This window comes from Ursus americanus, chromosome 2 (assembly GCF_024610735.1).
Source record: "Ursus americanus isolate L20-20 chromosome 2, mUrsAme1.1.p, whole genome shotgun sequence".
In the NCBI taxonomy this organism is placed as follows: Eukaryota; Metazoa; Chordata; class Mammalia; order Carnivora; family Ursidae; genus Ursus; species Ursus americanus.
This window is the reverse complement of record NC_142128.1, coordinates 10,174,536-10,201,334: the sequence shown is the minus strand read 5'-3', so window position 1 is coordinate 10,201,334 and position 26,799 is coordinate 10,174,536. Positions and strand designations below refer to the sequence as shown.

At 54.7% G+C, this 26,799-nt stretch overlaps 2 protein-coding genes across 7 annotated transcripts in view; one reads left to right on the top strand and one right to left on the bottom strand.

The window, feature by feature from the left end:
- Window positions 1-41: 41 nt before the first annotated feature.
- On the top strand, window positions 42-18,523 carry RFC2 (replication factor C subunit 2). The gene is made up of 11 exons (XM_045786165.2): window positions 42-211; window positions 2,754-2,823; window positions 5,008-5,049; window positions 5,327-5,433; window positions 8,960-9,061; window positions 9,611-9,711; window positions 12,330-12,487; window positions 12,712-12,777; window positions 14,618-14,698; window positions 16,243-16,356; window positions 18,160-18,523. The coding sequence occupies exons 1-11, from the start codon at window positions 57-59 to the stop codon at window positions 18,268-18,270; spliced, it is 1,107 nt and encodes a 368-aa protein (XP_045642121.2). The 5' UTR covers window positions 42-56; the 3' UTR covers window positions 18,271-18,523.
- LAT2 (linker for activation of T cells family member 2) overlaps window positions 15,691-26,799 on the bottom strand; it is a 23,372-nt gene continuing 12,263 nt past the window's right edge. For 2 of the 6 annotated variants that reach the window (XM_087868207.1, XM_087868211.1), the window contains exons 5-13: window positions 26,688-26,748; window positions 26,415-26,452; window positions 26,136-26,171; window positions 26,013-26,055; window positions 25,450-25,505; window positions 24,258-24,326; window positions 23,893-23,964; window positions 23,370-23,491; window positions 15,691-20,402 (exon numbers count right to left, since the gene is read on the bottom strand). In XM_087868207.1, the coding sequence (XP_087724333.1) occupies window positions 23,388-23,491; window positions 23,893-23,964; window positions 24,258-24,326; window positions 25,450-25,505; window positions 26,013-26,055; window positions 26,136-26,171; window positions 26,415-26,452; window positions 26,688-26,748 (479 nt within the window). In that variant the 3' untranslated portion in view covers window positions 15,691-20,402; window positions 23,370-23,387. Of the gene's footprint in view, window positions 20,450-23,369; window positions 23,492-23,892; window positions 23,965-24,257; window positions 24,327-25,449; window positions 25,506-26,012; window positions 26,056-26,135; window positions 26,172-26,414; window positions 26,453-26,687; window positions 26,749-26,799 lie in introns of all 6 variants that reach the window. The other 4 variants (XM_087868218.1, XM_087868212.1, XM_087868210.1 and 1 more) reach the window with 4 other exon arrangements.

Sequence of the window (26,799 nt, the reverse complement as noted above, 5' to 3'; positions counted from 1 at the left end):
CCGCCGCTTCCGCTTACGCCCGGCGTCCCCCCGGTGCTAGGGGCGGGGTCTGCGTGATGGCGTCACAGGCCGGGGCCTCCGGCGCGGGAAGAGGCGGCGGGAGAATGGAGGTGTTGGAGAGCGGCGGAGGCGCGGGCGAGCGCGGGGCCCAGGAACCTGCCCCCTCCTCCAACAAGGTCCCGGGCAGCGCCGGCCACTACGAGCTGCCGTGGTGAGGGCCCAGACCATGAATGATGGGTGCTTTGGACGTGTGGGTGGGCGAGTTGGCGGGTCGTGTCCCGGAGGAACCTAGGGACGGGAGCTCGTTCTAGGGGGTCCTTAGAGGAGCAGGAGGCCCCGGGGTGGCATCCAGTAGATTAGTATTTGGAGAGGGCGAGGGACGCGCGTCGTTGACCCCACCTGGGCTCAAGAGTAGCGGGTCTGAACTCTGGAAGCGGGATCTTGGACAGAGCAGTGCTAATTGTGATCATAGCTGCCCCCTGTGGCCTCCCACTCAGCGCCTGGCGCTGTGCCTGGGGCTACTCTGATGGCGCGAAGCGTCGGATGCAGGATCAGAACTCGGGGTTGTGTGCAGAAGGCGCATCCTGGGTAGCTGAGAGGAGCTGGTGACATGGAAAGTCACCTGCCGCGGGCACAGCTGTGGTGTGGGCGATCCGCTCCGGCCGCACTCCCTCTGCGCGGGGTGATGGTTTACTCTCCCTCCTGCGCTCATGCTCATCCCTCCAGCCCACCCTTCTGAACAGATACCTAAATGGAGCGTAGTACAGCTTACTGGAATATCCACAGCAGCGCTGTTCGGTCCCCCAGCCGTTAGCCACTTGAGTCCATTGACAACCCTGGCAATGAGGCTGGTCCCAATTGAGATGGGCTGTAAGTGTACAAAATACACCGGATTTCCAGGACTTAGTGTAAAAAAAAATCTCATTATTAATGATAATCTTTCAAATATATTAGGTTCAATAAATTATTAGTAAAATGAACTTTCACCTATTTTCTTTGTACTTTTTTTCAAAACATTTTTACTCATTTATTTGATAGAGCATGTGCACATGAACGGTGTGGGGGGTGCTCAATCCCAGGACCCTGAGATTATAACCTGAGCCGAAGGTAGATGCCTAACCGACTGAGCCACCCAGGCGCCCCTCTTTTTACTTTGTAATGTGGCCACCAGCAAGTGTAAAATTACATATGTGGCGTGAGTTACGTGTGACACGACTTTAAATGCTTAGGATATTTCATTATACAAAACACACTCTGCTGTTGTGAGCTTCCATTTGACAGGGAGAGAATAAGGAATAAACCAGTAGATAGGTAGCATATTTGATCATGACAGGTGGCGTGGGGTAAATGACTCTGGTGTTCAGGGAAGGCCTTTGATGAGATGATATTCCAGCAAAGATGGGGACTCAGGGAGTGAGCCAAGTGGCAATGTGTAGAAAGCTTTCAGGCAGGGGGAGCCCCTATGGAGGCCCTGAAGGAGGCGCTTGTTGGCCATGTTCACAGCCTAGCTCAAATGTCAGCACCTGACATTCCTATGCGCTGATTCCACAGCTCTTGGTTTATATAAGCAGTTGAGCATCGTAGGAGGATTTGCTAAGCTCTCTGTGCTTGCTGATAGGGAAGGCCTTCAGAGCAAGAACCATGTCTTGCTCATTTCTGTACCTTCCACTTTCCTCCCGCTAAGATCCGGAACTCCGTATACAGTGCTCGGCACCTGGGGAGGACTGAGTATGAACAAGAAACAAGTAGCGCCAAACATGCTCCATCTGCTGGTCTTGGAGGAGAGCTCTTTATTTACTGTAGTATGTGGCAAACAAGCTTCTTTGCACGCGGCTGCTTCTGGAGCGGACCGTCCCTGTAGGGAGTGCAAGCTGAGGGTAGATCAGGGAGTATAGAAAAGGGCAGAGGAAGTGCTGATGGTCAAATCATGGCAAACCTATTGCCACTTCTGTTCTCAGAGCTAAAGAATTTGCTCATAGCATCGCTTGCTTATTCATTTAAAAAGAGAGAAGTATTGGCGCGCTTGGGTGGCCCGGTCGATTGAGCGTCCGACTCTTGGTTTTGGCTCAGGTCACGCTCTTAGGATCATAGGATGGAGCCCCGCGTTGGGCTCTACGCTCAGCGGGGAGTCTGCTTAAAGGTTCTCTCCCTCTGCCCCTCCCCCTACTCATATGTTTGTGCACGCATGCTCTCTCTAAAATAAATAAATGTTTGAAAGAGAGAGAGCGAGAGCAGTATTGATCTGAGTAAGCCACTAGCCCGTCCACTTCCCATAGCCTCATAGGATCATAGGGCAGGCCTGTGGCTTCTGTCTAGCCAGCCCTGCTGTGCACCTGGCACCAGTCTGCAGAAACTGGCAGGTAAGGGATAAGAAGGGGGCACGGTGGCACCCGTTGTCTGTCAGATCAGATGATGTCAGTGGCTCATGTACCGAGCTTCTGTTGTGACGGGCAGGCTGTGCTGCTGCCCAGTGTCACAGCGCTCCAGATGGCCTGCTCTGGCCCCTCTCCAGCAACAACAGGTGCGTCTCTGCTGTGGCAGGTTTAAAGCTTTGATGTGCAATTCTTAGGCACTTAATTTTTCAAATGGCACTTGGGTTCCCCCTTTGAATTTCAAACCTACAACATTTATTATGTTTAAATTGCATGTATATAATTTTCTGACAGAGCTCTCGGGATTGCCCTTTAGGGTTTGCTCCTTGGACAGCGTGCAAATAGTCACGTCACCATCTTTATGTGCTTTCTTAAAAACAGGGTTGAAAAATACAGGCCAGTAAAGTTGAATGAAATTGTCGGGAATGAAGACACGGTGAGCAGACTGGAGGTGAGTGAGTTTTTTCTAAGAGATAATCTTAGGTCACGTCATTGTGGTTTTGACAAGCTCGAGGGAGGCATTCGGAGGAAGACTGCCCAGATAGTGAGGGGTGGGGCGAGCCACGAATCCAGAAGAATTGAGGGATTGAGGGCCAGTCGGTTTGGAGAAGACTAGAAACCGCAGTAGCTCATTCCACATGTTTGAGGCACTGGCTTATTGACAAGGGGTTCTCCGACCTATGCTTCTAGAGCCGGGATGGCAAACTTTTTCCATAAAGGCCGACGAGTAGATATTTTAGCCTTTGCAGACCCTATAATGTCTTTGTCCAATATGCTTAATTCTTTAAACAATCCTTTAAAAACATAAGAATCATTCTCAGCTACGGGGCTTATAAAAACAGGCCCAGGCCCCGGGGCACCTGGGTTGTCCATTCGATTGAGCGTCCGACTCGGTTTCGGCTCAGGTCATGATCTCAGGGTCGTGGGAAGTCTGCTTGGGATCTTCTCCCTCTCCCTCCACCCCTCCCACTTGTGCTCACTCTCTCCCCCTCTTAAATAAATAAATAAATCTTAAAAAAAATAAACAGGCCTCAGGCTGGATGACCCCCTACTTCCCGCCAACACCCTTCCCCCATGGTTTGCCGACCCCTGCCTAGAGGGGACTGAGTGACAGGGCACAGCTGACACTAGGACAGAAGTCAGCAGAGGTGCACGCCGTACGGCAAGCGGTGAAATCCTAGCCCTAGAGGTCTTTAGGCGGAATCTAGAAGCCCGGCTATTTGAGACATGACGGAGGCAGTCTCTGCAGTAATGGGGACTTAGACTCTGACAGCGACCACGGTGTTTGTTTATTTTACAAACGAGTTCATTTTACAAATATTTGCGGGCCAGATATGGCACGGTGTTAGGAGCTGTTGATATAATGGTGAGCAAAATAGACACGCCCCCTGCCAGTGTGGGATTGGGCCAAAGTCAACGGGTAATGTGATGAGTGCTCGGCCGTTAACGTGCTCACAGTATCTTAGTTCTCAAATGGAAGAAGGGACAGCAAAGCTAAGGAAGTGGGAGTTAGCTAGACTTGGGGGGGAAGGCAGCAGGAATAGCATGTGCCAAGGCCCGGAGGTGAGAGGGCTTAGCTTGTTGGGGGGTTGGGGTGGTGGTGCCATCTGACTGGAATACAGAGTAGAGCTTTCCAGACATTAATGGGTGTATGAATTGCCCGGGAATCTTGTTCAAAATGCAGATCCTGATCCAGGGAGTGGGGCCAGAGAGTCTGCATTTCTGACTCATTTCCGGGGGGATGCTGATGCTGCGGGTCCATGGAGCCCACCGAGTAACAAGGCTGTACAGTGTGTGTATTGGGGTGTGTGAGAAATGAGCTGGTGAGGTGGGCAGTGTATAAGAGCTGGGGCTCACAGGGCAGGAAGGGGTCATCCAAGGGCTTCGTCAGGCGCAAATGTTTTAATAGATAGGTGTTCTAGAAAGTTGGTTGTGGTTATAGTAGGGAAAATGCATGGGTGTGGGGCAGGATTAGAGGCCAGGAGACCAGTTAATGGCCAGTTAAAAGTCATCCAGGCGAGAAATAATGGACGAAGGAAGTGGCGGCGGAGCTGAAGAGAAAGACACAGAGATAAAGGAGAAGGAACAGCCAAGGGGCGCCTGGGGGGCTCAGTCGTGAGGCATCTGCCTTCAGCTCAGGTCATGATCCCGGGGTCTTGGGATTGAGCCCCGCATCGGGCTCTCTGCTCAGCGGGAGGCCTGCTTCTCCCTCTCCCACTCCCCCTGCTGGTGTTCCCTCTCTCGCTGTGTCTCTCTCTGTCCAATAAATAAATAAAATCTTAAAAAAAAAAAGAAGAAGAAGAAGAAGGAACAGCCAAGCCTCTGTAATTCAGGCGCTGTGTGGGGCAAGGGGAGTGGGGGAGGCCCAGTTAAAGATGACTGTGACCTCCAGGTTCCCGGCGTGGGCAGTAGGGTTGATAGCATTGAGGGCCCATTTGAGGGGAAGCATGGGTGGGGCCTTGGGTATGAGGGGGAAATGAAAAATTCGGATGGGAATATACGGAGGTGAGAGTTCTGTGGGGCATTCTCATGGAGAACGCTGTGGCCACGTCACCATACGGGCCTGTGTGGCTGGGGAGGCTTGGCGCCTCGGGTCTGCAGATGAACCAGTTCTGACACCCATTTCTTCCTTCAGGTCTTTGCAAGAGAAGGGAACGTGCCCAATATTATCATTGCCGTAAGTACCCGGTCCTGGCCCTGCTGGAGGCCTTGGAGTCTCACTTTCCCTCTAAGAGCTGAAGTGCACAGAGCTGCCTCGTCAGAGAGGCCCACGGCCACCAGAGCCTTTGCCGTTCCCCTTGGCAGAGGGAAGCACTCCACCCCAGTTGGTCAGGAGGCCTGAGGGTGGGTGGCTATGTTGATTCGCCGTGTGCTGTGGCTTGGGGAGGAGGTTCGAAGGGGAGCTAAGGCAAGCTCATTCTGTCGGCCTCAAGCCCTTGCGGTCCCCTCCCTAGGGCCCCCCAGGAACGGGCAAGACGACAAGCATCCTGTGTTTGGCGCGTGCCCTGCTGGGCCCAGCATTCAAGGACGCTGTTCTGGAGCTCAATGCCTCCAATGACAGGTACACCTGGAAGTTCAGACTGCGAGAAGGGTGGCGAGTGTTTGAAGTTTGTGTTGTCATAGAAACCGCCTTTTTGCCGTTCTGTGTTGTACTTGGTTTGTCTGGCCGGCTCTGTGTTTTCCTTTGATCCTTCCCCATGAACGAGAACAGGCGTCACTTGCCTGTCCGAATGGCATCGTAAGCACCGACTTGCTGGTTTACTTTTTTTTTTTTTAGTGAAAGCTTTTTGTTTGTTTTTTAAGATTTATTTATTTCTTTTGGAGAGAGAGAGAAGCGCACACGTGCGTGCAGGAGAGAGGCAGAGGGAGAGAGAATCTTTTCTTTTTTTTTTTAAGATTTTATATATTTGACAGAGAGAGACACAGCGAGAGAGGGAACACAAGTAGGGGGAGTGGGAGAGGGAGAAGCAGGCTTCCCGCTGAGCAGGGAGCCTGATGCGGGGCTCGATCCCAGGATCCTGGGATCATGACCCGAGCCGAAGCCAAGAGTCGGACACTCACCCGACTGTACCACCCAGGTGCCCCCTTTAATGAAAGTTTTAAAAATTATTTTTAGGGGCGCCTGGGTGGCTCAGTCGTTAAAGTGTCTGCCTTTTGCTCAGGGCCTGATCCCAGGGTCCTGGGATCGAGCCCGGCATTGGGCTCCCTGCTCTGCTGGGAGCCTGCTTCTTCCTCTCCCACTCCCCCTGCTTGTGTTCCCTCTCTCGCTGGCTGTCTCTCTCTCTCTGTCAAATAAATAAATAAAATCTTATAAATGAATGAATGATTATTTTTAATTGTGGCAAATACCCATACCATAAAATGTACCGTCTTCCGGCATTTTTAAGTGCACCGCCCAGCGCTGTTACGTGCCCTCCCATTGCTGTGCAACCGTCCCCAGAACCCACTTCATTTGCAGAACTGAAACTGCATATCCATGAAACAATAACTTTCTGTTTCCCCCTGTCCCCCAGCCCCGGCAACCACCATCCTGCTTTCTGTCTCTCTGAATCTGACTCCTCTGGGGACCTCACCTAAGTGGAACCATCCAGTCTTTGTCATTCTGTAACTGGCCTACCTCACGGCAGCATAACGCCCTCAGGGTTGTTCGTGTTGGAGCAGGTGTCAGAGTGCCCTTCCTTTCTGAGGCTGAATCGTGTCCCACCGCGTGGACAGACCACCACCATTTGCTTATCTAGTCATGTGTTTGGGACACTCACGTTGCTTTCATCTTTCCGCTGCCATGAATCATGAATAGTGCTCGTGTGAACGGGGCTGTACACATAGCTCTTTGAGACCCTGCTTCACGTATCTCGGACCCATACTCGGGAATGGGATGGCTGGATTGTTTCCGGTAATTCTGTTTAATTTTCTGAGGAAGCGCCCGCCATCTTCCACGGCGGCTGTGTCACTTGATGGGTGCACCAGTGCGCGATTTCGCCACTTCCGCACCGACACTCGTTTTCTGTGTTTGCTGGCGATGGGGGTCATCCCGATGGGCAGGAGGTGCTGGTCCCTCTTCAGATAAAACCACTAGGGGATTAGGAAACGAGGAACCGTCGAATAAAATGCCTGCAGGGTCTGCCTTTGAGGACGTGGTCCTCGGTGCCTTCATCTTTTCCTGGTTTTGAAGAGCCACACGTCCCTGAAACAGTGCCCTTCGTGGGCAACAAACTGCCCGTCCGCTGTCATGAACGAGCCTGATTCCAGATGTCCGACACAAATAGGTTCTAGCTTATCGTTACTTCTTGTTCTACTCACACTTGACTCATTGGACTCCCTGGTTTATTTGAGAGAGAGAGAGTGAGCGCGAGCGTGTGCGCAGACCAACACACAAGATAGCAGCAGAGGGAGACGGATAAGCAGACGCCAGGCCGAGCGTGGATCCGGCTGAGCAGCTCGATCTCATGACCCCGAGATCAGGACCCGAGCCAGAATCAAGACTCAAACGCTCAAGCAGCTGAGCCACCCAGGCGCACCCCCCCTCTTTTTTTTGAAGAGGCGAGAGGAGGGGCAGAGGGAGAGAGAGAATCTTAAGCAGGCTCCACGCCCAGTGCGGAGCCCGACCTGGGGCTCGATCTCACCACCCTGAGATCATGACCTGAGCCAAAATCAAGAGTCAGAGTCTCAACCGACTGAGCCCCCCAGGAGCCCCCAAATTCACTACTTTTGAAAACTGCGGTGGCTCATAATTTTGAGAGAATGGCCCCTAACAGTAAAATAGTCCCAACTTTAGACTGATGAACACCCATTAGAGTGATCAATACGATGGTTTTTTCTTCCGTTTCCTGCTAGTCCCCTTTGTATAAAATACCTGCCTTCAGCTTCTGATCACTGCCAACTACCCTGTGGAGGTTGGTGGGCAAGCAGGCATCTTAAAAGATGGGAGAATATTGTCACATGACCTTTTAGCAAAACAGGATGGTCCACATTCTTGTCAGAAGGTATTGGGGAATGAAGTCCTTCCTTTTGAGTGACCAACTGGATGAAAATATGTCTATTTTTTATCCTTAGATATATATCGTTCACTCCGTGGTGCTAAAGTTGGAGAAAATGCACCCATGATTTTGGCATCGGAGGACCCCGTAGCCTGAGATAGTCTGACTGTGGTCGGTTTCACAGTCCTCATTAGCGTCCTAAGTGCTGCTCTTTGCCTCTCTCTTTTCCTTTTTCTTTTCTTTCTTTCTTTTTTTTTTCTTTAGGATTTTTATTTATTCATTTGGCAGAGAGAGAGAGCACAAGCACGGTGAGTGGTAGGCAGAGGGAGAGGGAGAAGCAGGCTCCCCATGACCTGAGCCGAAGGCAGTTGCTTAACCGACTGAGCCACCCAGGCGTTCCGATGTCTGGTCATTTCCTGATTTGCCTAATAATATGGAATGTTCTCATTTGTTTTCATCTTTTGTTACTGGAAAATGAAAAAGTCTTGAATTTTCAGCTGTGGTTGATGAATGCTTTAAAAAACAACAAAGATGGAGTACTTGAACTTCTTTTTTATCTTCTAGAAAGAGAATGCAGTGCTGTCTAGTGACACAAAGCATTGTAGGATGGGGCAGTAGGGACAGTTTTCCCTCCTACCACACCATCCTAGGCAAGTGCAACAGTCTTGCATTTTCTTAAGCCTTTAATCTTTTTTTTTTTATCTTTTTTTTTTTCCTGCAAAGTTGGGAATAATTGATAAGGAACAAGTAAATAGTCACTAGGATGATGACATGGCCATTTCGTTTCAAGATACAGGAAGAATAAGGTCACTGAGCCCTCAGGCTGTATCTCAGATTATCACAGGGTCCAGTGAACTCGCAGGGTAACTGCAAGATAAGATGACTCTCGTGCTATCAAAAGGAAAAAGTAAATATTCTCTTTGTTTTCTGGAGGACCTCCAAGAGGGAATGAAAGTAATGCGACGTTGATCCTTACACATAGTTAGAATCGCCCTGAAAACTGAAACACTGGAGCTGTGTGCATGGTGGTGTTCCGGGGGTTAGAAGCCCCCTGAAGGGACGTGGGTCTGGGTGGGAACGTGACAGTACAGTGATGCCTTGTTGTTCCAGGGGCATCGATGTGGTGAGGAACAAAATCAAAATGTTTGCCCAGCAGAAGGTCACCCTTCCCAAAGGGCGTCACAAGATCATCATTCTGGATGAAGCAGACAGGTAGACGCTTTGCCAAGTACACACTGACCTCGATTTCTCAGTCCCTCATCAGGCGTTATTGAAGCAGGAGGAAAGCTCTCTCCGCTCTGCACTCTCTCAGCAGACCGGCTTATCACATCTTCCAAAAGCAATTGAATAGGGACCTGAGCCTTACGCCTTATCTTTCTTAAGTAACTTACAAACATTTGTCAAGGACAATGCCGGTTAATGGGTTCGTTCCAGCTTCCTGTGAATGATTTAAATGATAGCTCTTTTTATTGTGGCGAAATACACCTGACATAAAATTTACCATTTTAGCTATTTTTTTAAAAAGATTTTATTTATTAGCGAGAGAGGGAAGGAGGGAAGAAGGGAGTGCGGGGAGGGGCAGAGTGAGAGGGAGAAGCAGACTCCCCACTGATCAGGGAACCCCACGGATGCAGGACTCCATCCCAGGACCCCAGGACCCTGACCTGGACTTGAGGGTGCCCAGGCTCTCTAGGGAGGGGTTTGTGTCCAGTGGGCCCTGGGTCCCAGTTGCAAACTGCTCTCGTGTGTTTTTCTTCTCAGCATGACTGATGGTGCCCAGCAAGCCTTAAGGAGAACCATGGAGATCTACTCCAAAACGACTCGCTTTGCTCTTGCTTGTAATGCTTCAGATAAAATCATAGGTGAGGGTCAGTTGTGGGTGGCCTGGGGTCCACCCGTGGTGCTCACATTGGCTCTTTAACACCAGAAGAGTACGGGCTTTTTGATTGGCTGCCACGGGCTGAGCACTACAGAATCAACTTTTCCATTTAATCTTACGTAATTCAGCGTGAGGGTAGTCTTGGCTCCACATTAGCGAGAAGCAAACTGGAGCTCAGAGAGGTTGAGTAGTTTGCCCGGAGTCACACAGCACGCAGAAGAGCTGGGACTGGAACCCCGTCTGTCGGATCTTGCACCCTCGCAGGCTGTCCTGTGCACAGAGTCATGGTCACTGCCCTGCTCCCGACGTGCTCCTGCACCTTCTGTGTGCTCGGGCACTTGGCACACACCCCGTCTGTGCACGGGGCTTTGTCATCACCAGGGACTGCCTCCCCTGTGCAAGCTCACCCATCAGTGCGCTCTGACCCGGTGCCTGTCCCTCCCTCCCCTGAAGTCTGTCTGCTTCCTCACTCCTTTGCCCCCCTCCCATCTCAGCTTCCTGCTGGTGGCACTTTCTTCCCTTTGCGATACCCACGGCAGACTCACTCCCGCTTTGGTTCTCTCTCTCACCATTTCTCACCCCTCTGTTGGTCACGTCCACCCTGCTAACCCCCAGCCGGTGTGAGCTCAGCCCCCGGACTCGCCCTTCTGCACCCAGGCCACGGCTCGCAGCTGCAGACTAGCGTGTGGCCAGCCACACTGTGCTGCACGCACAGTCCCGGTTCCCAGCCTCGGCGGGCCTGCCGTGGCACCAAGAGCCCTCCGTGTCCTTCCACCTGCCCCAAGTGCTCATTATTTCTTCCTTAACCTGTTCAGCCATCACTCAGCAAACATTTACTCTGTTCTATCGGTGCTGGTGGGGGACATACGGCACTGAATGAGAACATTCTTGACCGTCAAGACGCCACCAGTGTAGTAAGACATCTGTGAGGGCAGGAGTGGCATCATACTTAGAGACCCCCTCCTCAGATGCATTTCGCGCAGGGCTCTGCATCCACGAGTTCGTTCAGTGATTGGACCCAGTAGCAGTGGGCAGAGAAAGCGCTGGCCCTCCCTTATCAATTTTTCTTATCCATACAGCAGCCTGACTTTTTTTTTTTTTAATTTCTAAGGAGCTATAACAGGGAAATGAAATCACTAAAGAAATGTATTTCTTAGTATTAGAGGAAATAGCTCAATACCAAGTTGCTAGTTGATTATTTTGTTTTTTTGGGTTTCTTTTTTTTTTTTAAGATTTTATTTATTTATTTGACAGAGAGAGAGACAGCCAGCGAGAGAGGGAACACAAGCAGGGGGAGTGGGAGAGGAAGAAGTGGGCTCATAGCAGAGCAGGGAGCCCGACGTGGGGCTCGATCCCAGGACCCTGGGCTGAAGGCAGACGCTTAATGACTGAGCCACCCAGGCGCCCCGCTAGTTGATTTTTTCCTTTTTTAAAGATCATATTTTTGAGTCATCTCACACCCAGTGGGGCTCAAACTCAGAACCCTGAGATCAGATCAGGAGTCCTAGGCTTGACCGACTGGGCCAGCCGGGCGCCTGCTGCATAGTTGGTTTTGAAACTCTTCATCACAGAACCTCGGTTCGGGTCCTGGCCTCACTGCAGTGGAGAGAGAGACACACGGGCTCTGAGGAAGGCCCTGCTGCCTTATTCTGACGTGTATTTAAATCCTCTGAACTCTGGGGCGCCAGGCTGGCTCAGTCAGAAGAGCACGTGACTCCATCTTGGCGTTGAGTTCGAACCCCATGTTGGGTGTAGAGACTACTTTAAAAAAATAGTAATAATAAATTCTGCAAACTCAGCTTTCGGTTCTCCGCACAAGAGAAAAATCTGCTAAAGGAAACTTCTAGTGTAGCTGAAATATTAATTGCTTTTAAATATGAACTAATCGAACTCATCGCTCTTCCTCTTATCTGTGCTGATAAGCCATATATGTAATTAAGATTCTGTGGTGGAGATTCCTGATTTCAGATAAGTTGAAATGGACCGACTCTTAGGACTCCCAGGTTTCTTTAATGCACGTAAGCTTCCAGAAGTGCATTCCTTAGAGGATGGAACACAGACTAGATGGGGGCGTGGAGATCGTGGAGAAGCTGTTGTCACAGTCTAAAGCTTGGGTCAGGGGCAGCTTCCAGAATCTGCATCCGTGTTTCTAGTGGCTCTCTGCCCTGTCTGTGGTCAGAATCTCCTGTGGAGACTTAGAGAAACCACGGCCATGTTCTGTGCTCACCCGGGACCAGCCGGGTGGGGACACGCAGCATACAGTGACTGGGACCCCAGCACTGACTCACCTGCGGGCTGTGGCATATGGGTGTCTCTGTCCTGGAGGCTCTTTTTCCCTTCTGGAAGCCAAGGCTAGCCAAGGCCATTGGGGCAGTGCTGGGGAGATCTCTGGTTGCTGCTTCGTGGTTAATGCTTTGAAACCTAGCCCCATTCCGCAGCCGGTGGAGAGCACCGGCTGGGGAGGGAGAGCGTTGGCCACAGGGTGGCTGGTGCATGTCCCACGCATTGGCTTCCTAGCACCTGGGGCTGTCGGGGGTCGTCGAGGGGCTATCGGGGATGCGCCGGCCTCTGCGGGGAGCCTCACCCTTCTGTCCCCGTCAGAGCCCATTCAGTCCCGCTGCGCAGTCCTCCGCTACACGAAACTGAGCGACGCCCAGGTCCTCGCCCGGCTGCTGACGGTGCTGGAGCAGGAGAAGGTGCCCTACACGGATGACGGCCTGGAAGCCGTCATCTTCACGGCGCAGGGAGACATGAGGCAGGTGCGCGTCGTCGGGGCCCCTCGGGCGCCCACCTCCTGGGTCCTGTGCACCTCGTTCTGGGGGGAAAGCCAGGAGTGGCCACTGCTCAGAGGCCGGGGACCCCGCTCACTGGGGCCTTGGGCTGGCTGAGGGCAGACCCGGGAGGAGGGGACTCTGCTGGGACTCGGGTGGGGGGGTGGTCCAGGACTGAAGATAGCCCCCGCTGCGCCCTCGTTCCTCCACAGGCGCTGAACAACGTGCAGTCGACTTTCTCGGGGTTCGGCTTTATTAACAGCGAGAACGTGTTCAAGGTACAGGCGTCGCTGGGGCTCCGGGTGGTTCTGCAAAGCGGTGTTGGCGCTGGGGACCCCCCCGCACTGACCCTGCCGCGGTGCTGGGGCCCCCGTGCGTGCCCCGCTGCCCGGTCATGAGGGTCTCGGGAGCGCCCCCGTGTGTGGGGAAGTGGAAGTGCACACCCCAAGGGGCCTCGCACCCAGGGTTTCTCAGGTCTGGTGGTGAGGACACAGGCTTCCCGCCGCCCCCGGGATTGTCCCACGGCTGGAAGGCGGAAGGGGGTGCTGAGCACCTGCTCCCCGCCTTCCACACCCAGCAAGCTGAAGGACGAAGATCCCCTCTCCCAGGCCGGCCAAGGGTTTTTCTCCTGGGAATACTTTTGAAAACTGGCTGCCCCATCCTCACAACTTGGCTGTTTTGGAGACCAGTTAGTTTACCCCTCATTTGGGGGTAAGAACTGGGGAGGGCTGGCCATGCGTTCAGACCATAGCTGTTTCTTAGCAAGTTTGTGGGGAAAGACAGCCGTGTTGAAAGCCTGTTTCAACCCTGGTGGTGACTGTGTTGCCAGGGACACTCCGGGAACTTGCGTAGTCTCCTCTCGACAGTTCAGGCTCTGAGCCATCCTGGAGCAGACCTTCCAGGGCTCTGGAAAGCAGGATTTCTGGGGGAGGTTAACTGAGCTGGGAAGAGAGGTTCTAGGGCACGTGGGGCTGGCGGAGAGAGCAGAAGTCTCATTTAGAAGTTGTAAACGGTGGGGGGGGCGCCTGCGTGGCTCAGTCGGTAGAGTGCTGGCTCTCGATCTCAGGTTTTGATCTCAGAGTTGTGAGTTCGAGCCCAGTGCTGGGCATGGAGACTCTTAAAAAAAAAAAAGTTGTTTTGTTTTGGTTTTGTTTTAAAGATTTAATTTATTTATTGGACGGAGAGAGACAAAGTGAGAGAGGGAACACCAGCAGGGGGACTGGGGGAGGGAGAAGCAGGCTTCCCGCTGAGCAGGGAGCCGGATGCGGGGCTCAACCCCAGGACCCTGGGATCATGACCGGAGCCGAAGGCAGACGCTTAACGACTGAGCCACCCAGGCGCCCCAAAAAAGAAGTTTTAAATGTAGATCCTGAGGTGGAGGGTAGAACGCGGACTCCAGGCCTGTGGGGGGGTGCAGGGGGGCAGCCCCAGGCTCGGGGACACCTGCGCCACCACCCCTAGCCTCCTCTTCACGCTGACACACTGGGTGGGGGGGCTGGCCCTGCAAAGCCAGTTTCTATTCCAGGTGGGAGGCTAGTCCTAGCTCTTTTTTTTTTTTTTTTTTTTTAAAGATTTTATTTATTTATTCGACAGAGATAGAGACAGCCAGCGAGAGAGGGAACACTAGCAGGGGGAGTGGGAGAGGAAGAAGCAGGCTCACAGCAGAGGAGCCTTGATGTGGGGCTCGATCCCGTAACGCTGGGATCACGCCCTGAGCCGAAGGCAGACGCTTAACCGCTGTGCCACCCAGGCGCCCCTAGTCCTAGCTCTTAAGTGGATTCTGAGTGGCTCTGGGCAAGCGATCCTCCGAGTGACTTAAAGCGTGTGGCTAACGGCTTTTAATAAAAGACAAAAGATTCCTGTCAGCCGGTGTTCACGCCCCTTGTGCTTGGGCAATCCTTAACCACAGTGTTAGAACTTCCTCCCTGGTGAAGAGGGTTGACACCATACTCTGGTGACTCGTTTGTGAGTGACAGGGGCGTTCCCAAGCCTGGTTCTGTTTGCCAGAGAATTCGATGAGAAAAGCCCGCTGAGAGGTTGGTTACGCGGGGGTGTCAGGGCTCCTCCTCAGGTGGGCCCCCTCAGGCCCTGACAGGCCTCTCCTTCGGGTTTGCTCAGGTCTGCGACGAGCCCCACCCCTTGCTGGTGAAGGAGATGATCCAGCACTGTGTGAACGCCAACATCGATGAGGCCTACAAGGTTTGCGCCCCTCTCCCTCCCTGACTCGGGGGGAGCCTTTGCCTCTTCGGCAGAGCGGAGGGAAGCCTCTCTCTGTGCTGGGGACTTCGCTCACATGCGTTGCTCCCCTCGACTCTTAGAATGAGGCTGGGAGTTGGGTTCATGCCAGAGGAGGACACGGATTCCTTGCTCTAAGTCACACTGTTGACAAGCACTCAACCTGCGATTCAGAGTCCCGTCTTTGTCCCATAATTCTATCCTCCACAAGGGAACTTTGTCCACCCAGGACCTGAGGAGAGACCAGCCCAACTCCTTACGTTTCTGTGCTGCCGTCTGTGTCTGCCAAGGGAGACTTTGCCCTCCGTCTCCCTGAGGAACATGGGCATGCCATTTGGGACCCAGTGGTCCCTTGTCACCAGGCGCAGCAGGACCCAGGGCTTCCAGCCTCATTACGGAGCCTGGTCCCGTGTGTAGGTTCCAGGGGGTATCATCACGGTTCGGGTGACCCTCAGGTCCGCAAGGGTGGCCATGGTGTGATTGAAGGCCATTGGCCTGATCCCAGCAGGTTTCCCTCCCCCTGCTCCCACCAAACTAGGCCAGAAGTGGACTGGGTTTAGGGCACGGCCAGATGAAACTTGGAACCCGAGGGTGAGGCGGGAAGACCGAGGCAGAGACTCAGGTACGCGGCCCGAAGGCAGCCTTCAGATTGATGAACACAGAGCTTCCGTGCCCCCTGCATCCGCCCCGAGATGCCATGGCAAAGGCGAAACAACTGACCCCAGACCCCGCTGTCTGAGTGGGCTGGGTGGGGTTGGAACCGGGCCCTGGGCTGAGACCTGGTAGGAGGCTGCTTGGGTGGAGAGCTGGTGGAGGCTAGGCCTGCAGGGGGCGCGCTTCGTGCCCGGCCGCACCGCACACAAATGCTTCTGGCTCTTTCCCCTCAGGATGATAAATACAGCTGTTGAGGAGTCTTGGATCAGGACACTACATGGGTGTCGTAGGAGACCATCCAATACAGTTGAAAGATTTTATTTTTATTTATGAGAGGGGGAGAGGGCATGAGTGGGCAGGGGGAGGAGCAGAGGGAGAGGGACTAGCCCGGAGCCTGACATGGTCCTTGGTCTCAGAACCCTGAGATCATGATCTAAGTCACAACCAAGAGTCGGACGCTTAACCGACTGAGCCACCCAGGTGCCCCTACCATGCAATACATTTTAAAACCTTTGCGATATTGGGGCGCCTGACTGGCTCAGCTGGTAGAGCATGTGACTCTTAATCTCAGGATCCTGAGTTCAAGCCCCACGTTGGGCATGGAGCCTACTGCAAAATAAAAAAAACAAATAAATTAAAACATTTGCAATATAATCTCTGCCTGTTGGGAAACTTCAGTGACCCCCAAGCGGGCTGAAGGCTGTGGCCCCCCTGCGGCCTCGCTGGATGGGGTCTCCGAGGATTATGTGTCCACTTCCTGCTGTGTGACAGGCCCAAGACTGGTATGGCTTCAACCTCATCCCCGCCTCCTCCCCCCACTACCCTTGTCACCCAGCCTGTCTTCCTCTGTCTAGATTCTCGCTCACCTGTGGCATCTTGGCTATTCGCCAGAAGACATCATCGGCAACATCTTTCGAGTGTGTAAAACCTTCCAGATGGCAGAGTACTTGAAACTGGAGTTTATCAAGGTCAGTGAGAGTATAGCAATGGCCCTCCTGGGGAATGCGGGCCATGCTGTGGTCTCTTCGTTTGGCTCCCTGGCCTGGCCCCTGGAAGGTGCTCAGTAAGTGTCCCAACGCCAGATGGTCCCCAGGATGGGAGTTGGTTTAAGCCTGTTCTGCCAGTCAGCGGCCTAGGGTTCCTTAGGGTGGCTCTGTTCCTTCAAGATTTGTTTGTTTGTTTACCCTTAAGGTCAGGTTAATTGAGGTATAATTTACATAGAGTAAAATACAGCCTCTCAGGTGCCTTCTTGTGACAAAGGTGTTCAGTCTCGTAAAGGCCACAAACAAGGTCTGAACAGCTCTGTAATTCCCTCGCCCCCCAAATACATGTGCCCCTTTGTAGTCAGCTCCTCCCCCAGCAGCCAGAAACCACTGCTTTGTTTTCTCGTTGGGGGGACAGAATATTCCAGAAGGTTGTCCTATGGAAATGACAACAGAATCAAGTAGAAGGTAGCCTTTTGAGTCTGGCTTCTTCTGCTTAGCTGAATGCATTTCGGGTTTGTTCACGCTGTTGCATCTGTCGGCAGGTCGTTTCTTCTCATTGCCGAGCAGCAAACCACGGTCTGTGTGTTCACCCCTGAAGGACACCGGGGGTCCGGGTTTTGGTGACCGTCAGTAAGGCCGCTATAAACATTTGCACACGTGAATCGGTGTGAATGTGAATATAAGTTTTTATTTTTCTCGGGCAACTTTCTAGGAAGCGGGATTGCTTGTTCTAATGGTCAGGGTATGTTTAACTTAAGAAGAAACTGCCAGACTGATTTCTGAAGTGGCTGTAGTATTGCACGTTTCTCCCAGCAGTGTGAGAGCATTCCAGCTGCCCCACAGCCTAGCCAGCACTTGGAATGTTTGGTTTATTTTTATTTTTATTTTTTTCAGATTTTTTTTGAGAGAGAGAGAGTGGGGGGGGAGGGGCAGAGGGAGAGAGAATCTCAAGCAGGACTCCTCACTGAGCGCAGAGCCCTATGCGGGGCTCAGTCTCACGATCCTGAGATCAAACGTGAGCCGAGACCAAGAGTCGGGTGCTTAACCCACGGAGCCACCCAGGCGCCCCTCGGTTGACTCTGTTAAAGCCACTCTAGTAGGTGTGTCTTAGCATCTCATCCTGGCTTAACGTGCATTTCCCAACAGTTAATGGCATCGAGCACTTTCTTGTGCTGATTTGCCATCCGTAATCTTTCACGAAGCATCTTGAACGTTCAGATCTACCCATTTCTTCATTGGGTCATTTTCTTCTTATTGAGTTTTGAGACTTATACCCTGGTTTCAAGTCCTTTATCAGATGTGTTTTATTACGTATTTTAATATTTTCTCCAAGCCTGGCTTTTTTTTTTTTTTTTTTTTTTTTTTTTTGTATTTTCTTAACAGTACCTTATAGGGAAATAGCCGCATCCTTTTAGAAAAAAATAAACTGAACTTTAAACATAACCCATGACCACTTAAGGGTTAAGTTTGAGTTCATTGCATCAATTTAAAGTAAACCAATAGGGGCGCCTGGGTGGCACAGCGGTTAAGCGTCTGCCTTCGGCTCAGGGTGTTATGGGATCGAGCCCCACATCAGGCTCCTCCGCTATGAGCCTGCTTCTTCCTCTCCCACTCCCCCTGCTTGTGTTCCCTCTCTTGCTGGCTGTCTCCCTCTCTGTCAAATAAATAAATAAAATCTTTAAAAAAAATAAAAATAAAAAAAAATAAAGTAAACCAATAGTTCAAGTTAAAAAACAAAGTCCTCCCTTACTTATTAACCAGAATGACTTGTGCTCTGTTTTTCAGGAAATTGGATACACGCACATGAAAATAGCAGAAGGCGTGAACTCGCTCCTGCAGATGGCAGGGCTCCTGGCCAGGCTGTGTCAGAAGACAATGGCCCCGGTGGCCAGTTAGGGCGGAGAACTTGTTGCTCGGGGTGACGAGGGTCCTGAGAGTCTTCGTCCAGAAGAGACAGGAGTCAGCGCCTTCTGCTTCGGAAAGAAGGCTGCCCTCAACCGTGGCCTTCACGCCGCCTCCACGAATGTCTGCAGTCAGCCTCAGACTCACGGACTCGGTGACTGGGTGGAAGGGCCCGGGAGAACCGCAGGGCTTGGCACCCGATCTGGGCGTGTGTGGCATCTTAACTAATAAAAATGCTGTACGGTTTCGTCGGTGCTGAGGTGGCGTCGCCAGGCCGCAAGGAAAACCAGCGTCCCGTCTCTGCGTGTCCCCAGCATCCGACAAGTAGAACAGGTGATGGAGACAGTAGACTGATGAAGCTAATCTCAGTGCTTCTAGAAGCCTGGGGACAGTTCCATGGGGTAAGGGACGGAGACAGACATCTCAGAACAGCCTGGGACCGTGAGGCCTTCAGAGAGGACCGGCAGGAGTCACTGGGGACAGTGGCCATTTCTGTGCAGACCCGTGTGCATGTTGCTTTAGAATTCCCCAGTGAATTTTCTCTTACTTTGTGTGATCGGTCCTTCCCGACAAGGTACTATTTTTTCCCCCATTTTTTTAAATTATAAAAAAATACCAATGTACATAAAAGTAGAAAGAATGAGGGCCACCTGGGTGGCTCAGTCAGGTCAGCGTCCGGCTCTTGGTTTCGGTTCAGGTCATGATCTCAGGGTCCTGGGGATCGAGCCCCACATCGGCCTCCTTGCTCAGGGGGAGCCTGCTTCTCTCTCTCCCTCTGCCCCTCCCCCTGCTCATGCTCACTCACTCTCTCCCTGCCTCTCAAAATCTTACAAAAGGGGGGGTGGAGAAAAATAATTAAGTCCTCAAAAACTGCAAAGTGAGGTTTTAAAAAACATTTTAATATATTTCCTCCATCTCAGTCTTCATTCGGAGCCTCATGATCGCGGTGAGGTCAGCAGGGGAGGACCAGGGCCCAGAGGCGTGTGTCTGCTGCCCAGGCCGTAACTGCAGAGGCAGGACTTCTCCCGCCTCAAGCCCCCACCACAGCCCCACTGACCTGGCTCTGTCTCTGGGCCTGTGAGATCGGGACTCCTGGGTGTGAAGGAACAACTGGCCAGCAGCTGTGTTCTGTTTTCCATCCCATTTCCTAACTGATGGCATTGACTTTTGGAAAGAATCAGTGTGGCATCCTGGGAAGAGGAGTGGACTGCAGGACCAGGTTCCTGTCCCCAGCTCTCTCTTTTTCTCTTGGGGCCTCAGGCTCCTTTTCCATTAAGCAAGAGGCTCGACTTCCACTCCCCTTGGAAGGTTTTGCATGAAGCAGGAAAAGCAGGCATGAGAATTGCTAGTCTTAAAAGAAAATGCTTTATTGAGATGTTTCAGTTGAAGGAAACACCTTGTTTCTCTGAGTGGGGCTTTTCCGACTCCGAAGGTCCCTTTGGGCCCCTGCGCTTCCCATGAGACACCTGTGTTCCTGCTGAAGTCAGCTCAGCCGAGTCCAGTCCTGGGGCGGGGTGGGGGGCGGGATTCGGATTCCGGGACAACCGAGGGGCACCACTCAGCCACTCCGTGCCACTCCTTCTCCAGAAACATGATGTGCTTTGTCCACAGCAGACATTCCGACTGAAGGGCACCAGGGTGCCCTGTAGCCTCGTCCCTTCCAAGGGAACTGAGGCCCGAGGAATGGAGCCCCAGGCTCCCCTAACTGCTGAAATGACGTGTAATGCTTACCGGAGACGAGAGAGATGAGAATCTCTACCCGGAGATGTAGAGTATTAAATACGGTTCTGCCTGCATAAATTAACTGTACAGGTTTATGGATCCTAAAAAGATCCCAGCCATTGACATTAGTAAGCAGTTTGGAATCTGAATCCAAAGCGAGAGGGCACGGGCATACCAGCGACACACTGTTTTCAGACGTGGGGACGGGGATGCAGCTTGCCTCGACGCTCGGGCATCGGATCACGGCAGGAGCCACGCCGCCCTCGGCCTCGGGCTCCCGCAGAAGCCGGGCCAGGGGCCGGTCTCCCACGGCCTGATGGACGGTCCTCGGGACACCTCGGTGAATCTCTCGGGTAAACCGTGGGGGGTCTAGAGGTTGGGCAGCTCCGGAGAGAGAAGTGACCCTGGGGGAGGCAACAAGTAGCTCTTCAGCCTGCGGTTCCCTCGGCTCCTTGATGAAGACCAGAAAGGTTTGTTAAAGGGGAAGGGTTGCCTGGACTGGCACTTCCTTCCCCTGGTGCTGGGACAGCTGGGTCAGGGTCAGGGAACCACCAAGCAGCCTTCTTTCTCTCTGAAATCCCTGTGCTCGTTGATCTGGGTGAGGCTGGGTTCATCAGTACAGGACTGGTGACTGACGCTCACCTCCAAGGCCACCAGCTCCCCTCCCACCCAGAAGGGACCTGCCAGGAGCATCCGCTCTAGGTCAGCCCCGCCTCCCCCTCACTGGGCAGCCCCTGCGCTTCTTTGAACCCAGGGATCGGGTCACTCCGGCCCTCAGCAGGCCACCGTGGACTTTGGCCTGTGGAGTCCGGACCCTGGAGCGGGACAGCAGCCAGGATGCGAAGGTTCCACCCAGCCTCGGCCAGACCCCAAGCTTGAACCGACGGCAACCTTTCTGCAGCCCCACCTTCTAGCTCAAAACCTGCACAACCCCTTTGGCTCCTGCCCCATGTCTCTGCTCCCTTTGGAAGTGGAACTTCTGGGACGTTCTCCACTCCCTGCCTTGGGACTCCTGTGTTCTCAATATAAGCAGGCTTTCTCCGCACCACCACCAAGTCTCACCAGTGCCCACCAGTGCCCACCAGTGCTTGGTACGTCTCCACCTGCCTTGTGCCTGCTCACACTCTCCAAGTGTCTTCCTCGGGCTCAGGACACTGCCCTTTGCTGTTTCGCCTCCTAGCCTCAGGCCTGGGGGCCCCCAGGGCTCAGTGCCGGCCCCTCTTCTCGGCTTCACGCCCCCTGGGGCTGACAGTTGTCACTCTCAGTGATGACACCCTGCGTCTGTCTGCAGCCTGGCCTCTCCCTCAGTCCGGGCTCAGCTGTCTAGCTGCCCACTTCATATTTCTCTCCGCGTGGGCATCTCAAGCCGACCAGGTCCAGAAATAAGCTGGCCTTCCCACAAGGCCTGCTCTGCCCACAGCCTCTCACACCTCGGTTGGGGACAGTGACATCCTCTCGTTGCTCAGCCAAAAAACCTGCAGCCCTCGCTCCTCTCTACCTGGCCTCCCCAACTCGCAGTGCATCGCTGAGTCCTGTGGGCGCCACCTTCAAAACCTACTCCCCTTTCAGACGTAACGGGTAAATACAGAACATTCCATCCCGAACAACAGAATACACATTCTTTTCAAGTGCACATGGAACATCCTTCCCAACAGACCACATGTTAGGCCACCAAACAAGCCTCAATAAACGTAAGAAGATTGAGATCATACCATACATCTTTTCCGACCACAAGGGTATGAAGCTAGAAATCACAAGAAAAACGGAAAAATGCAAACACATGGAGGCCAGACAACGTGATAACAACCAATGGGTCAATGAAGCAGTCAAAAAGAAAATTGCAAAAATAACATGGCGACGGGGGCGGCTGGCTGAGTCGGGACAGCGTGCGACTCTGGATCTCGGGGTCTTGAAGTTCGAGCCCCACGTTGGGCGTAGAGCTTCCTTAAAAATAAACAAACTTAAAAAAAAAGAAATCTAAGACAAAACAAAACCCCATTCATGTGTGCCTCCTCCCCGGGCCAAGAAGTCACCTTTTACCTGGATTCTCACTGGTCTCTGTGCGCCCTTGCTGCCCCCCTGAATTCACTTACCTCCTCAGCAGCCAGGGATCGTTCCCAGGCTCCCAGGCCGCGCCCCCCTCCCATCTCAGAAAACCCAGGGGCCGCTGCACGGCTGCCCCCCCAGGGCTGCCCCCTCCCCTGTTGTCAGACACTCTGGGCGCACTTCTGCCCCCCTGCATGTCCTTCCCCTGGCGGCGGGGGGAGCACCCCCAGCTGCCCTGGCCAGCCCAGCCCCGCGGGCTGCGGCCTCCTCCCCACGGGTTTGTCTCCACAGGGCTTATCACCCCCTCACACGCTGTCTGTCCTTCCTGTCCTCTCTCTCAGCCCACAGCCATTTGTGTCATTACTCTCACCAGAATGAAGTCCTGAACGGTCTGGGATTTGGGTAGATTTCTTTCTTTTTTAAGATTTTATTTTTAAGTTATCTCTACACCCCACGCGGGGCTTGAACTCACAACCCTGAGATCAAGGGTCACGTGCTCCAGGCACCCATGGGTGGATTTCGTTTATTGCTGGGTCCCCAACACCTAAGGCCAACTTGTCCCCAGCAGGGGCCCGGGAGATGCTGGGGAGTGTGTGAGTGGTGGGCTCACGCTTCTGAGGCCTCTCCTGCTGGGGGGAGCTCTCACAGCCCAGGAGCCTCCCACCCGCCTGCCTTCGAGAGCCTTCTGGGGTCGGTCCTGCCTCCCACACAGTGGCACAGCCTGGGCCCCAACAGCTGACTCTGAGTGGGACCCAGGGTAGGAGGCTGAGCGCTCTGTGCGTTTGGGGAGCCCGAGCCGGTGCGCGGGAGCACTCGGTCCCATGCTGGCCGGCACGGTGGGTGCTGCATGCGGTCCAGCCACGACCGTCATGGGCGCCATCCTCTACCTCCCAGTCCCACCCCTGTCCCTGTGTCCTGCACGTGCTGAGTCCCATTTGCTCCATTTTGCAAGCGAGGAAATGTCCCAGAAGGTTAAGTTACTCGCTCGAGGCTGCAGAGAGCCACCCGGAGCCCAGCCCTTCACCCCACAACTCCCCAGCCTCCCCAGCCTGACCCCTCAACAGCAGCCCGAGACCCTTATGCCTGCCGTGGAGCTGTGACCTCACTGGGCCAGGCGTGGGCGTTCCGGGCAGGATGGGCACGGACAGCTCAGGAGCTCAGTCTCAACACCCTACAGAGCCACCCATTTCAGCACCCATGGCTGCTGCCCCTTGGCCGGGGACCCCGCGTGGCTCCTCTAACCCTTTTTTTCCCTTGGGATGGGGCCCCTCAGGCCTGTGAGATCCACCACCCTGGGCCAAGGCAGCTGGAGAGGAGCAGTGTACCTTCCTTCCAGATCCTTCCTAGGCTTCTGTGGCTGCCACATTCTGATTCACGTAATCAGGGTCCTCGCTGTCCTCGTCTGGGCTGCCTGCCAGGGACAGAGGCACTTCCCTCGGGACTTGCTCTGTGGACCAGTGGGTAGATGGGCAGATGGTGGTCAGACTGTTCATGTGGACACACCCACACCTGTTCCCCCAGCCAGAGGCTCGGGCCCAGGCCCCAGATGCCACAAAACAGCCTGCAGGAAATGTTACACAGAACACTGTGCCGGTCCCATCTCTGGGGTTTGCCAGAGATTTCTGAGGGGCGTCCTGGTCCTGGCGTGGTTCCAGGCCACACTGATGGGCCAGAAGCCTCACTGGGAAGTCAACTGCAAGGGCTGCAGGGAGCCTTCCCTGCCTGATCCTCCCAGGCCAGGCCCCCCCGACTCTCCCTCTGCCCCAACCTGCCCGATCCTCCCAGGCCAGGCCCTCCCCAGCCTGCTGAAGCCGACCCTTCGGGAGCCCCTGCTCTCTGGCCACGTACCCACGACCCTCCTGGACTCCCGCCACTGCCGGATGGATGCTGAGTTCTGGTAATCCTCAGATCCCTCGTCGTCTGCAGGGAGATACCAGGAAAGGGGCTGGGACAGGTGGCAGCCACCACGGCTCGTCCTCAGGCCAAGGAGGTGCCCGGGCTCGGCCCCTCAGAGAAAGAAGGGATCCTCTCCGTGCATGCTCACTAAGGCCGGGCCCCTGGGGCCTCGTCCATGTACTCGGGCAAACCGTGACCCTTTGGGCTTCGAGGCAGGTGGTACCTTTGGGTGGTGGGGGCTTCAGATCTCACCAGTGTAGGCGGGCCTGACCAAGGAGGCTTGCCCCCCGCCCAGCGTCCGGGGCTGCCGGCCTCACCTGATGCAGGGTCCTTCTGCTTGCAGATCAGCACATTCTCGTAGGAATTGGCATCATCATCATCGTCATCTGCCAGGGACGGGGTGAGGGCTGCGGTTGCTGGGGTCCCTGCCCGGCGGACCTGGCTCTTCCTCCCTCCCTCCCTTCCTCCCGCCTTCCTTTAGTAGGTGACCTGTTCTGCCAAGCCCCCAGCCCTCTGGGTCCCCCATGGGGTCTCTGAATATTCTCCTGAACAAGATTCTTAGTGGATGTTGGCCTGGCTCCAGCGGCCTCTACCCTGGGCTCCTTCGTGGCCTTCTGAGGTCACCCCAAATGCATTGGGGAGGGGAGATCAGGGGACAGGGTTGCAACCAGGCAGGTGGATAGTTGGAGGGAGGGAGGCTCATTGCTATCGGGCAACGAGGGGGCAGAGAGAGCCCCTGGGGCCGAGGAGAGATGGGAAGCAGGCCTAGGCTGGTCCTAAAGCCGTACCTTCGGGCAGGGCAGGGTGGCCTTAGGCTGGATATGGCCGTAGCAGAGCCTGGCACACCCTCATCGGCCCTGCGAGCTGAGCTGTAACGGCTGCCCCACCCAGCAGCCATCTGTGCTAAAGGGGCTCCAAGAGATGAGGGTCCCTCCCATATTTGGCAGGGGCAGGGGGGAAGAAGAGGACCCCTCTCTCTGCCCACCATGGGCCCTGCCCCCCCAGCCCAGCATGGCCCGGGCAGGAGCCTTAGACTGGAGCACCTCTCAGCAGGCCCTGCCCGCCCTCGGTCCTCAGTTTCCTCTTCTGTAAAGCCAAGGTGTGAAGGGCCCAAGATCCCAGGCTCCTTAGAGCCTGCAGGGCTCGGGGTCTGTCAGCAAGGCTGCCCAGCCCAGGGTCTTCCTCCGAGGTCCCACATGTACTCATCAGTGGCTGCCCAGCCCTGACAGGGGCCCGCTGCCCCTGGCCCCAGCTCCCCTTCTGCTTCCCTCACCTCTGTGGCCTACTACCCTCTTCCCACTCTGCCTCCCACACATCTCTTCCCTACTCTGCTCCCGGGCTCCTGCCCCCAGCGCCAGCCTCCCCCCCTGCCCAGCTCTGCCACCCATCCAAATCGAGGCCCAGCCTCCTTCTCCTCCGCCACGGCCTTCCAACTGCCTCTGGCCTGGGGAGTCCGGCTTCTGCAGCTCAGCACCTCCTCCCCCTCCCCCTCCTCCTCTTCTACCTCACCTTCCCTGGGCTTCTGGAACTGTCCCCAGTTGTAATAGTCTGTGGTGATGGGGTCTCTGGCAAGAAAACACAGACAAGAGCAGTTGCTGGGAAGGCCGGGGTTTGGGGTGGGGGCATCGTGGGGGACAGGGATGACAGGCCTACTCCAGCCATCATCGCCCCCCACCCCCCAGTTCTTCCCTGGTCCCTCCGTTCCTCTTCCCTGGGCCCCTGAGCCACCGAGCCTGGCTCCAGCCATCCTGACTTGTGACTCTAGGCAAGTCCCCAGCTTCCCTGGGCCTCAGTTTACCCATCTGTGAGATGAAGAGACATCCCTGAATATGGCCCCATCCTCTCTGGGGTTCATGGAACTTATCTCTGGGTGATGCAGGATGAGTCCCCCAGACAAGCTCTCTCTAGAATAGAGCCACGTCCCTGTCCCCACAAAGCCATGGCCACCGGAGGGGAAGTGAGGCTACCTGCGTGGGCCAGTGGGTTCTAGGGCAGGCAGCTTTCATAAGGGGGAAGCTTGGCGGGGGTGGGTAGGGTCGGGGAGGAAGTGCGGCCCGCAGAGGACCACTCACATGTAAGCTGCGTCGGATCCGGATCTGGATCTGTGTCTGCTCCCTGCAGAAGGAGGCGAGGATTAGGCCTGGGCACTGGGCTGTGGGCCCCACCGCGTCCCCACCTTCCAAGATCCCACCCACCTTTGCTGAAGTTCTGGTACCTGGAGGACTCAGAATCTGGAAGAAAGGCGGGGCTCATGGCTTCCTCCCGCCCCTACCCTACCCCCTTCCCCAGGGAAGGGCCTTCAAGGGCCCAGGTGTTGCCTACCTTCCCACCTTTCCACCTGCTCTCCAGCCCCTCCTCCGCTAGGCCAACCCCAGGGCCTCCTAGCCCAGCTCCCCTGGCCCCCCAGGCCTCCCCTGCACAAGACCTGTCCCACCTCACCCCTACCCCCACCCCTGTGTCTGAGGGCCACTCACCCTCGAGGCTGGGGGAGAACCGCAGCAGCTTGTCCTTCCTGCAGGAAAGGGGGAAGGGGGGGGCTGAGGGCGGCCAGGTGGGGAAGAGGCCTTGGGGTTTCCGAACCACAGCCCCACAGCCCCCTCGTGGGGCCTTTACAATCCAGCTCTGGGGCTCTGAGGTCCAAGGTCTTGGCCTGAGCTCAGCCAGGTGGGGACCCCAGGGCCCTCCTTCCCATTGCCTCCTATGGGGCTGTGACCCCTCTGGGCCTGGGACAGGGGGCTTACTCCTACCTTGTTGCTGCCACATTGGAATCTGTGTCCCCCAGGGGCCCTGGCCAGGCCTGCCTGACCACTGCAAAGGAAAGGGGGTGTTGTCTGGGCCTCCAGGCCAGCCTGCCAGTGC